Raw genomic sequence first — 12539 nt, 5'->3', positions numbered from 1 at the left:
GCCTGTAACATCTAAGAAGTAATTTAAAATATGGTAATTGTAAAACTAATGGAATTGGGCAAAGTCTCACTGAATAATAAGTTAAAGCTTTAAAAATCAGAAAATATATTATTTTTCTTTTGAGTAAAGATAGATTCTAATAATTCAATCAGGCAAAATGCCATTTATAGTTAATAGTGAATTCATATACTTTTCAGAAGTTCTTGTCTTTATCCAAAATAAAGGCCAAACTATGCCTCTGAAATCATTGTGTGAACTTCCCAATCTAATTCATCAGGAAATATGCATAATATAAACTTACAAAGAGCTTTTTGTATTGGAAATTTTGTACTGGTTGGTTTATGACATCTTTGAACTCATATAATAATATTAAGTTTAATTTCAAAACTCTAAAATTTTCTGTTTTAACTTTGATAGACTGCATTTTTTTTTCTATTGGCATCTTAATATTTATCCTCACTGGTGAGTCCTATCATCTTTACATTTTCTTCCCATAATCATTATAACTAAATAAAAAAAAGTTGTGGTGATGATTTTTCTTATGATTCTAAGTGCACATTGCCTTCTTTTTAAAAAAATATGTTTTGTAGAAATTTATGGCCTTCTTATACCTTGCTTCCTTTAGAAAATTATAATAAAATGTATATCAAAATATTAGACTTTTATAAAATATCGAATCACTTGTACATTACTAGGTGCACATGTAACATGGTAGAGCAGCTATGGAGAGTAGTAGTATGGTGGTCACTCAAATGAACAGAACTACCATATGATCCAGCAGTACCACTCTTGGGTATATGCTCAAAAGAATTGAAAGCAAAGATTCCAAATACTTGGATTCAGATATTCTTAACATCATTGTTCAAAATAGTGCAAAGGTAGAAGCAAGTCAAGCATTGATCAGTGAGTGGGTGAATGGATAAACAAAACATAGTATACACCTACAACGGAATATTATTCATCCTTATGACTCTTGAAGACACAGTGTTAAACCAAATCATTCGGTCATGAGAGAACAAACACTGAATAATTTCACTTATGTAAGATGCATAGTAGAGTCAAATTCAAAGAAACAGGAGAATGGAATGCTGATTTCCAGGGAATCTGGGGTGGGGAGAATGGAAAGGTAGTGTATAAACTAAAAGTGTCTACCAGTTAACACTGATGATACATATGAATGGAAAGGTATAAAGAGTTCTGGAGAAGGATGGTGGTGGTGATTGCACAACATTAAGAATATATCTGAACAATACACTTAGAAATAGTAAAAATGGTAAATTTTGTCTTTTGTATGTTTGACTAAAATTTTTAAAAAGCAAAAAAATCCAAAACAAATCAAACACAAATACAAACATGTGCCAAGTTCCCAGACTTTGCCTCAGATAAATTATATAAAAATATTAATACATCACACTGAAACAAATTTTTAAACAACTGCAATAAATCTCATATACATCTACGACTATGGACCACTTCTTTGGTCAGTGAAGGGTTTCTATTAAAACTCTGACTTCATATGTGGAATACTTATTTAAAAATACTTATTATTGACTTTGCTTCATTAACAAGGTTTGAGGTAAAGATGTTTTCTCTCATATACAGAAGCTAGAGAGAAATAAGGTAGTAAAGCAAAATAGAGGATGTCATGAAAATAGAAAGGAGAGTAATGGAGAATAGGAAGGGGACCAAGGAGGACAGAAGAGGGATGGGAAAGGGGAGAAACTGAGGAATAAAACTGAGCAAATACACCATGTGCATGTATAAATACGTCACAATGAAATCCACTTTTATGTAAAACTATGATGCACAAATTAAAAATTAATAGAAGGAAAACCACTAGAGTAGATGAATGCAGTTAGGAGAGGGAGGAGAGGAGGGAAGGAATAGTACCGGGGATTGAAATGGTGCTAATTATGTTATATACATTCATAATTATGAAAAAATGAACCCCACAACTATGTAAACAACAATACCCTAATACATAAATAAGTGATTTTTAAAATATTATTCCATATATCATTTAATAGCTTTGAAGTGAATTTGAGCAAACCTTGCTATATAAATTTGATTCAAAATTTAGTAACTTACATAATCATCAAAAACAAATAAATATAATTTTCCTTTTGCACACCTATGTAGGCTACTGTGATATGAACCAAATAAAGTGTTATTAATTTTGATTTATTCTTATACATTAAAAATACACATCTCGGGAGAGGGATGGAGCTCAGTAGTATACCACTTTCCTTTAGCATGTGGGATGCATTGGGTTTAAATCTGGGCACTAAAAACAACAACAGCAACTAAAACAAAACAAAGCAGATCTCTATACAATCTTTATGGTTGTATGGAGATGGTACCACTATTTGGCATAGGCCAAAACAATCTAAGACTCTGGGTTGCTATATTCTATAGACCAAGTGCAAAACAAATTAAATGTCACCAATGCAATAAAGAAGTCAGAAACGGATAAGAAGAGGAAATAAATATCTCATTTAGAAATCCTATGCAGTTCTTATGTACCAAATCTGACAGAATAATTGAGTATACAATGTTGGTTTCAAGGTTGAATATAATTTAACAGTACATCTACCTTAGAAATTCAGAGGGCTTCTATGACCCAAAGTTTGCCAACATGCAATATGACCTACATAGGACATAAATTGATATATCTTTTATCATTTGAATTCCAAGAAGGGATTTGTCCAAAATGATATAAAAATCCTAAATCAATTGATTTGGCTTGATTAAATAATGATTCAGATCAAATGATTCAGAATTCACATTTTTTTAAATGTTTGAAAACACTTTTTTCAGAAAATAGTGTAATCATCATTGCATCATATTACTCTGATTGAATTTCAATTTTGAGAATACCATTTTTTCCACTAGAAAAATGCCCAAAGGTCCAACACTCTTAAACAAAGCAGCATTGTGATACCACTATGCCTCTATTGTGAAGCATGGATCAGACCTTGCTATTGTTTCAGGGTCCTGACAATAAATACCATCTAAGAACATGGGAACCGAATAAAAAAGGAAACTCTGAGGCAAAGGAGTCAGAGTCATTGCCTATAATTTCTAATCTATATAACCTGTATCTTGAGCATGGCACTCCATTTTAAGAAGAGGAAGATAAATTGGGGGTGCATTTCCTTAGTCACTAGTCTTTTTGATTTCGGAAATAATTACAGCCATTATACTATGAACAGCTTTGTTCACTGAAGGAAACAAAAGCTCCAGACGAAATCTCAGTGGCTTTTGCTTTGAACCAGAGATTGATTTCAGAGGCGCAAGCACATCAGGCTGTGATTGTTTTTTTTTTTTTTTTTTTGATGCTGGGTTTTTTTTTTTTTTAATTTTTTATTGTTGGCTGTTCAAAACATTACATAGTTCTTGATATATCATATTTCACAATTTGATTCAAGTGGGTTATGAGCTCCCATTTTTACCCCATATACAGATTGCAGAATCACATCAGTTACACATCCATTGATTTACATATTGCCATACTAGTGTCTGTTGTATTCTGCTGCCTTTCCTATCCTCTACTATCCCCCCTCCCCTCCCCTCCCCTCCCCTCCCCTCTTCTCTCTCTGCTCCCTCTACTGACATTCGTTTGTCCCCCTTATATTATTTTTCCCCTTCCCCTCACTTCCTCTTGTATGTACTTTTGTATAACTCTGAGGGTCTCCTTCCATTTCCATGCATTTTCCCTTCTCTCTCCCTTTCCCTCCCACCTCTCATCCCTGTTTAATGTTAGTCTTCTTTTCATGCTCTTCGACCCTACTCTGTTCTTAGTTACTCTCCTTATATCAAAGAAGACATTTGGCATTTGTTTTTTAGGGATTGGCTAGCTTCACTTAGCATAATCTGCTCTAATGCCATCCATTTCCCTGTAAATTCTATGATTTTGCTATTTTTTAATGCAGAGTAATACTCCATTGTGTATAAATGCCACATTTTTTTTTATCCATTCATCCATTGAAGGGCATCTAGGTTGGTTCCACAGTCTAGCTATTGTGAATTGTGCTGCTATGAACATCGATGTAGCAGTGTCCCTGTAGCATGCTCTTTTTAGGTCTTTAGGGAATAGACCGAGAAGGGGAATAGCTGGGTCAAATGGTGGCTCCATTCCCAGCTTTCCAAGAAATCTCCATACTGCTTTCCAAATTGGCTGCACCAATTTGCAGTCCCACCAGCAATGTACAAGTGTACCCTTTTCCCTAATATCCAGAGTATACAAAGAACTCAAAAAATTAGACAATAAGAGAACAAACAACCCAATCAACAAATGGGCCAAGGACCTGAACAGACACTTCTCAGAGGAGGACATACAGTCAATCAACAAGTACATGAAAAAATGCTCACCATCTCTAGCAGTCAGAGAAATGCAAATCAAAACCACCCTAAGATACCATCTCACTCCAGTTAGATTGGCAGCCATTATGAAGTCAAACAACAACAAGTGCTGGCAAGGATGTGATTGTTATATGGGGAACATTTTGCAAATGTTGGGGGGAAAAAAGGAAGATAATGCTCCTAAAACTGATCCTGACAGATCAAAACAATAAGTAAGTTTATGGCTAAGCATACAACTGCCCTTCCACACAGCAGGACTTTTCTTCTTACCCAACCCCTCCTTTGATCCTTGAAGAAATTGCTCATCTAAATACAAAGTAAACTGCCCATGCTTCTGTCTCTCTCCTGATTTGATTTTTAGCACCTTGAGTTTAGGAATGGTCTTCTTACCTTCTTCCTCATAATGAACTTTTGTTGAATTAAATGCATATCAATGGACAAATAGAAGTCAGTTTGCCCTTCTTGGAGAGGTCCTTGTTTAGAAGTTCAGCACATAATTAAACTCCAAATGCTCACCTAAGGCACAGCTACACTTCCTGTCCCTAATTCCATATCCCAGAAATCTACAAGAGCAGGAGGCATGCATCAATAATATGAAACAGATTTGTTCTGAAATAGTTGTATCTGTTTGCATTCAGCTTCTTGATTATTAATCTATTAATTATAGTTCACACCCAGGTAGGTACAAAGAAGAGCCAGTACTTAAGTCCAAATAGATTCTCTAAACAAAGAGCATGCTACAGGGACACTGCTACATCGATGTTCATAGCAGCACAATTCACAATAGCTAGACTGTGGAACCAACCTAGATGCCCTTCAATGGATGAATGGATAAAAAAAAATGTGGCATTTATACACAATGGAGTATTACTCTGCATTAAAAAATGGCAAAATCATAGAATTTACAGGGAAATGGATGGCATTAGAGCAGATTATGCTAAGTGAAGCTAGCCAATCCCTAAAAAACAAATGCCAAATGTCTTCTTTGATATAAGGAGAGTAACTAAGAACAGAGTAGGGTCGAAGAGCATGAGAAGAAGACTAATATTAAACAGGGATGAGAGGTGGGAGGGAAAGGGAGAGAGAAGGGAAAATGCATGGAAATGGAAGGAGACCCTCAGAGTTATACAAAAGTACATACAAGAGGAAGTGAGGGGAAGGGGAAAAATAATATAAGGGGGACAAACGAATGTCAGTAGAGGGAGCAGAGAGAGAAGAGGGGAGGGGAGGGGAGGGGAGGGGAGGGGGGATAGTAGAGGATAGGAAAGGCAGCAGAATACAACAGACACTAGTATGGCAATATGTAAATCAATGGATGTGTAACTGATGTGATTCTGCAATCTGTATATGGGGTAAAAATGGGAGCTCATAACCCACTTGAATCAAATTGTGAAATATGATATATCAAGAACTATGTAATGTTTTGAACAGCCAACAATAAAAAATTTAAAAAAAAAAAAGAAACTGCAAATAACTTTTCACTGATTTCTCTGTCATACCCCCTTATTAACCCATGCAACAACAACAACAAAAAATAGAGTGAACACCATAAAGGGGGGAGAGGGAAGCTCCATAAAAGCTATTTATCCGTAAAAGCTACAGCATCTATATCCAAAGCATTTACTAAATCATTTAAAATATGTACCATGCTACCACTTCAAGCTCATGTATAAAAATTTCCCCTTCAGTTTGTTATAGTAAAGATAGAATTTGTATGCCTTATTCAAGAATATGCATGTCCTCATTAAAACTATTTTTCAGTTGGTTCTGTTGTGTCAACTCATGATTAACCACACTAATGAAGAGAAGTAATAGCACAGAAAATTCAATGCAGAGAAATCCAAAGCAATTTATTTTTGGCATCAGTATGTTTTATTTTGCAGCAGAATTACCATCATCAAAATTACTTAAACACTTGAAACATTATAGTTTCCCAACACCTTTATTATATTAGTGGCTAAAAAGAAAAAAAAAGAAAAAAAACAAGGCAAAGTGCAAATGCGATTGATGAAAAGAATCATAACTGTGGAGAAGAGGGTAAAAAAAAGAATTGTTGGATCTGATCAGTTCATGCTGTATGGATATGTATGGAAATATCACATCAAACCCTGTTAATATGTATGATTCCTATATGTTAATAACATAAACAATTATTAGGTCATCATTTTGTTTTAGTGTTTTATGCATGTCAGTAACATAGTAGTTGGAGAATGGGGTTCAAGGGTTCAGAGATCAGACTGTCTAAATCCAAATCCTGACTCTGCCCTTGGTAGGCATATCACCTGGGCAAGTATTTAACCTACTTGATACCTTAAGTTTCTCATCTACCTTGTAGGGTAATTCTGATTAAGTATGCTAATATGTATCAAAAACAGTAATTATAAATATTGGGTACTGTTCATAAACATTAGGTATTATCATATCATGTACATTTCTCTGTCTAATAAATACAACAATGTGACAAGTTGGTAACTAAAAGCTTCTTTGAAAATTAAAGTATATCAGTGTTATATCTGGTTTTAGTAGCCTCCTCTGTAGAAATCATATTTTAGTACATGAAAGATAAGTCATAATTCAACACATTGTTACATGAAGAAAGAAAAAATCAAATCATCTTTCTTATAACTTGATGCACCAAGTATGGCAAATTTAAGTGTCAACATCTATTTTATAGATTACTACCAGTTTTCAAGGTTTATGATTGTATAATAAAAATTCATTTCCCAAGAAACTACATAAATGCATTGCCTGTCTTTTAGTACAATGGCTTGACTTATTGCAAACCCAAGTCAAAATTAATTTTTTTAGCATTCTATAATGCAGATTCCTCAAATAATAACATGAGATAATAATAATGAAATAGCATGAATTATATAAGAAACTAATTTTAAAATGGGGATTGAATGTGCACAACTGTTTCCAACTTCAAAATAATGTCAATTTGATGACAATCTCTATCTAGGTCCATGCAAGTTGCTTCTCATTCATATCTGCTGGATTTAGAACATTCATCCCAAATATTAAGTCAAAAATTTGTAGGCATGGCAAAAACACTAAGCTCCTGTTAATAATGCATTATGAATAAATCATTTAATCACTTACCTACATATTCTTAACAGATATCTAATTATATTTTGCAGTGGTTTGGATGTTAAATATCCTCTAGAGTTTCATGGATTAAAGGCTTAGTCCCTAGCTACTGGGAGGTGTAGAACCTTTAGCAGGTGGAACTATTGGGAAGTCCTTAGGTCAATGAGGGTGTGCTCTGGAAGGAGATTGTAAAACCCTGGTTTCCTTTCTCTTCTTTTTGTTTCCTATCTCCTGATGTTAGCAGTTTACTCCAATATGTATTTCTGCCTTGATGTACTGCTCTCACCAGATGCCCAGGGAAAGAGCCCACTCAATGTTGAACTGGAACCATGAGCCAAAATAAACCTTGTCCCTTTTTAATCTAATCATCTCAGGCATGTCATTATAGTAACATATAACTGATTAATACCTATGTGGTACTATTTCATACAGTATTAGCTTTACAAGAATATGATAGCCAGTGTAAAGCAGAATTGTTTTTGTTGTTTAAACTTTAAAGGGAAAATGTCTGAGATCTTGTATCATAAGAGTCTAGTAAACAAATCGCTTTATTTACTTATTTAATTATAATTCATTGAATATGATGTTTCCATTCTCATTGCACATATAGAAGCACTTCCATTACCATCCATTTGTCCTGTTTTTCCTTATTAAGGTGAGTTAGCCAGAACTGCAAGCTCTGTTTACAGGAATGGACAGATCTTACTTAATTTAATATAAAGCTCTTCCTTTGGGGTCTTGCTAAGATCTCAGTTGTATCTAATTACCAGTGCTCTCTATTTTAGATGATATTTTGCATTAACAGAAAAGAGAAAGAAAAGCCACTTTTTTTGAAATTTTGTACAAATGAATTTATTGCACCGTGAAGGCACTTGGAAACAAGATGAAGTGACTTATGTCAAGTAGTAAAAATGGACGTGGTAAAGTTCAAAAACTCCAATCAGTAATCTAACTCATGCATGTAAAAATAAAAGATATCCTGACATAATCGTGATATGTGATTAGCTTATTTCTAACTATAATATACTGAAGTAAACATAATTGATGCATATTTTTTTCATTTATGTAAGTTTTCTTATTTAATATCTTAAAGTCTAGCCAGCCAATAAATATCATTTTTAAACTATAGTGATTATGAATAAAGATTTTATCTTAAATAATTAAATTCTTACCCTGATCGAAGGGTTTTCCTGGACTCCAAGTGCGGAAATAATCATCCTAAGGAGGAAAATAATGTGAATTGAGTGTACATGAGTAATTAAAATGTAAGTATTTATATAAAATCTAAAAATAAAATATAAAACAGAAGCTGTATACAAACCTCTACTTCCTGTAATGGCAAGCAGCAAATTATAAAAAGAAATAAAATAAAAATAAAAAAAAGGAACAAGAGAAAAAGAAGAGTTATCAAAAAGGAACACATTGTTTACAAATTACAGAAAAGTTTTTCACTAAATGTGCTCATTTTAATTGCAAGTTAATGACTACTATAACATTTAAACTATTTTTTTTGGTTGTCACTTCTAAATATTATAATGCACTAATTTCAATTGCAATTCAATGTGTAATATAACATGCAGATAATTATTGTAAGCTAATAAACTATAAAGTATCTTACCAGTTTCCAATTATACAACTTCATTTCCCACTAGTACAATAGTAAATGGAACCATTAATATAGCAAGGGAAATATCAACTGATTTTTGCAGTAGCCCACAGAGTATAAATACTTTCTGCAAATCATTCACATGTTAATTGAATATCTAAGGAGTTCATCAAAATGCAATTGGGAAATTGAAAAAAAAATGCACACCTAATTAAATCCTGGCTAACGTTTAAATCTTTAATATGGAAAAGAACCGAAGCGATATATTTACTGTACACTTAGTAAAAATAACTGTGCCACACAAAACTAGGGCAATGTACACTAAAAAGAGCAAAACACCAAAGCCAAATGGACTAAACCTATCTTACTTCTTGTCTTCATTACTCTAAAAGCCTTAAGAAAAATAACAGTGCTTCATTCGTACTATTTTTCATTGTAGATTTAAAAATTCATAGTTTAAATTAATATACTGTTTTCACTCATCTGGAATAAAAAGGTGGATCATATCCTGGTGAGGTTAAAAAACTTCCTAGCTTCATACTCTTGGACTCATTCAAGCCATTTTAGCTGAAAAACTACAGAACTCGGTGAATCTAAAAAGGCCAAGCAAATTCTTTGACTCTTTCTCCTGTCCTATTTTTTAATGTTCTCCAGTTTATAATAGAAAGAAAGCACAGATTTTAGTCATTGAAATAAACACCATTCTCTACTTTAAAAAAAAATTAAAGTGTGTTTCTGAACATTTTTTATTACTGTGAATAACTGTTCCCTACTACCTTCTGTATTCCACCCACCTACTTTAAATGAAAGAAAAAAAGAAAAGTAAGTCAGAAGAAATAGCATAAAAACATCTTTGTAGTCTTGTATTTAAGTTAAGATATGGGTTATAATAAGAGTAGAGCAAATGACGGCAATCTAAAACAATATATTTTTCACTAAAGTATCCAAGATTAGATTAAGGGAATATAATGCCATTGGGTAATTAAATAAACATTGATTGTTTAATCTCTTTTAAAAATCTCTATCTAAAAACAATTATAACATGATAGAATTCTTGGAAAACTAAGCTTACAAATTAAATTACTCCACTAAGAGTTCCAGAGCTTAATCTGAGGACCATAACACACTCATGGAATATCGTTTTTTGTTTTGAATTCCATCTTACTGTTTGGAATGACAATTAACATTCATTCCAGCAGGGAGAGGGCTTAGACATCTTTGTCTTTCCTGAAGCCAAACAGAAGCTAGACAGGAGCACATGAGTAACAGACCTGAAGATAGGTCAACTCCACCTGAAGTCTTGCTGAATCACTTACGAGCAGCATCACTTTAGGAAAAGTGATGATATAGACTTCAAGCCCTCGTGACTGAAGGGGAAAAAATAATTCCTACTTGAGTGGGGTGCTCTGGGGAATAGTCATAAAATATGTAAAATACCAGCATAATATCTGGCATAGAGGAGTTGTTCACACTTAGTAGATGCTTTGAAGAGCACAGTTCATCTTTGTTAGGGTCTCTGGGCAGAACCATTGAACACAACTATCATAACTGCCGACAAAATCCTGTAGGTTTTCCACTTTGTAAAAACATCCATACATTCCTCTAATGTGAAAGTGCATTTTAAAAGAATGTGATGGTAAAATTTAACCTCAATCACATTTAATTAACTTCCTTCAGAATAACACTATCACATTTGTTTAATATGGGACCACAGTCATACAAAAATCTATAATCAAATGAGAAATAGGAGCCTGATTCTTTTAGTTTTGTCAAGGGCAACATTGAAGCCTGACCATTATATGCAAAAGCAAAGTAGTTAGTCTACTAGGTTATTTTTTGGACATATTCTTTGTGTTCTCACTTCATAGACTTTTTTTTAAATGGTTTCACTTCATTAAATCTTAGGATTTTTGCCAGAGTGAGAAATAAAAGAATTTTTTACATAAGTGTTCATTCAGGCATAATTTCTTTTGTTTCAAAAAGTTTTGTGTGAAAATTGGTTGTTCACAGGCTTCAATTTAGATACCAAATAACCAGTTAGAGATTTAGAAAACAACTGAAAGAAATGACCCCAACTGGAGAAATTTAGGTTTTCAACAACTACAATCCAGCCTAAGTGACTTGACAGTCACAGCTGGATTCTTGTTGTTCATATTTAAAATCTTATACTAGTGAACTACGGGAGACTATAGAATTTAATATATTTACTATTATATTATACTTTTGCTGATTTCTTTTGCTTGAGGAAATAATGATTGTTAATTTTTCACAAAACATAGTTGGCCTAAGCACATTTGATATGTATACTATTTAAACTGTTTTTCTTTGTATGTTTAGTGATATGTCTTTTTTCTAGTTTTAAATAAAATATATATTTAATGTATTGCATATTTTCTCAACTTTGACATTACTGGTATTTCACACCAGAAATTCCTTGTTTTGATGGGGACAAGGAGACTGTCCTATTTATTATAGGCTGTTTATCAGTATCCTAATCATCTACTCATGAAATACCAGTAGGAATTCTCCCCCTAAGTTGTAACAAACAGAAATTTCAACAGATATTCCCAAATGTCTTCTAGGGGGAAAATATCACTCATTTGAGGACCACTAGTGTAAAGTTATTTAAAAATACAGAAAAAAACAATTAATCAAGAGATCCTACAACAGAGGACTGTTACCACTAACAAATGTTTTATAGTATTGAGATCATGTTATATATTCAATTTTATATCCATTTTTTTTATCATTTTGCATTGATATGACTATTTTTTTTTCAAAATATTCAATAGTTACATATAACATGGTGTGGGAGTTACTATCATTTATTTGTGACCTCATGTGTCATAAATAAGATTTAGAAAACAATTGAAAGAAATGCCCCCAACTGTAAAAATTTAGGTTTTAGATAGCTATATCCCAGCCTGAGTGATGTGACAGTCCCAGCTGGATTCTTGTAATTCATTTTTAAAATCTTACACTAGTGAACTATGGAGACTATAGAATTTAATATTCTATATTTAATAATAGATATATATTATTCTATATTTAATATCTGAGGCCTTTGTATTATTTATAATATTTTGCTATTATGAATACAATAAATAAACATTTTATTACATTTTTGTTTTCTTATCAATAGAAAATAAAGTATTTGAGAAAGTGACCAGAAGGAGTAAACAGTATACTCATATGAGAAGAATTAGTTTCCTACTATAGTAACTGGTTATAACTAAGTGAAAAGGGTCAAAATGAGAGGTTTCTACTCAATAATCAATTATTTGGTTCATTTGTATCCACATTAATACTTCCATACTGAGATAAGCTGTCTTATTGTCTAAAGGACTTATGGAGATTGGCATGAAACTAGGTCAGGATTGTTAGGCATACGCATGGATTTTGATACATGATCAATTGGGAACAGGAGAATCTTGATACCCAAGAGCGCCATTAATGTCTAGAGATGCAAATAAAAATGTAA

General features: G+C 32.9%; 1 protein-coding gene across 2 annotated transcripts in view; it reads right to left on the bottom strand.

The window, feature by feature from the left end:
• Positions 1–12539, bottom strand: part of Spock3 (SPARC (osteonectin), cwcv and kazal like domains proteoglycan 3) — a 433106-nt gene that overhangs the window by 267088 nt on the left and 153479 nt on the right. For both annotated transcript variants that reach the window (XM_058580375.1, XM_046447791.2), the window contains exon 3: positions 8625–8670. In XM_058580375.1, coding sequence (XP_058436358.1) covers positions 8625–8670 — 46 coding nt within the window. The remainder of the gene's footprint in view (positions 1–8624; positions 8671–12539) is intronic.

The sequence above is a fragment of the Marmota monax genome, unplaced genomic scaffold (genome assembly GCF_021218885.2).
Source record: "Marmota monax isolate L192 unplaced genomic scaffold, Marmota_monax_Labrador192_F-V1.1 WCK01_AAM20220418_F8-fsc00040, whole genome shotgun sequence".
NCBI classification, from domain to species: domain Eukaryota; kingdom Metazoa; phylum Chordata; class Mammalia; order Rodentia; family Sciuridae; genus Marmota; species Marmota monax.
This window is presented reverse-complemented; position numbering and strand designations above follow the sequence as displayed.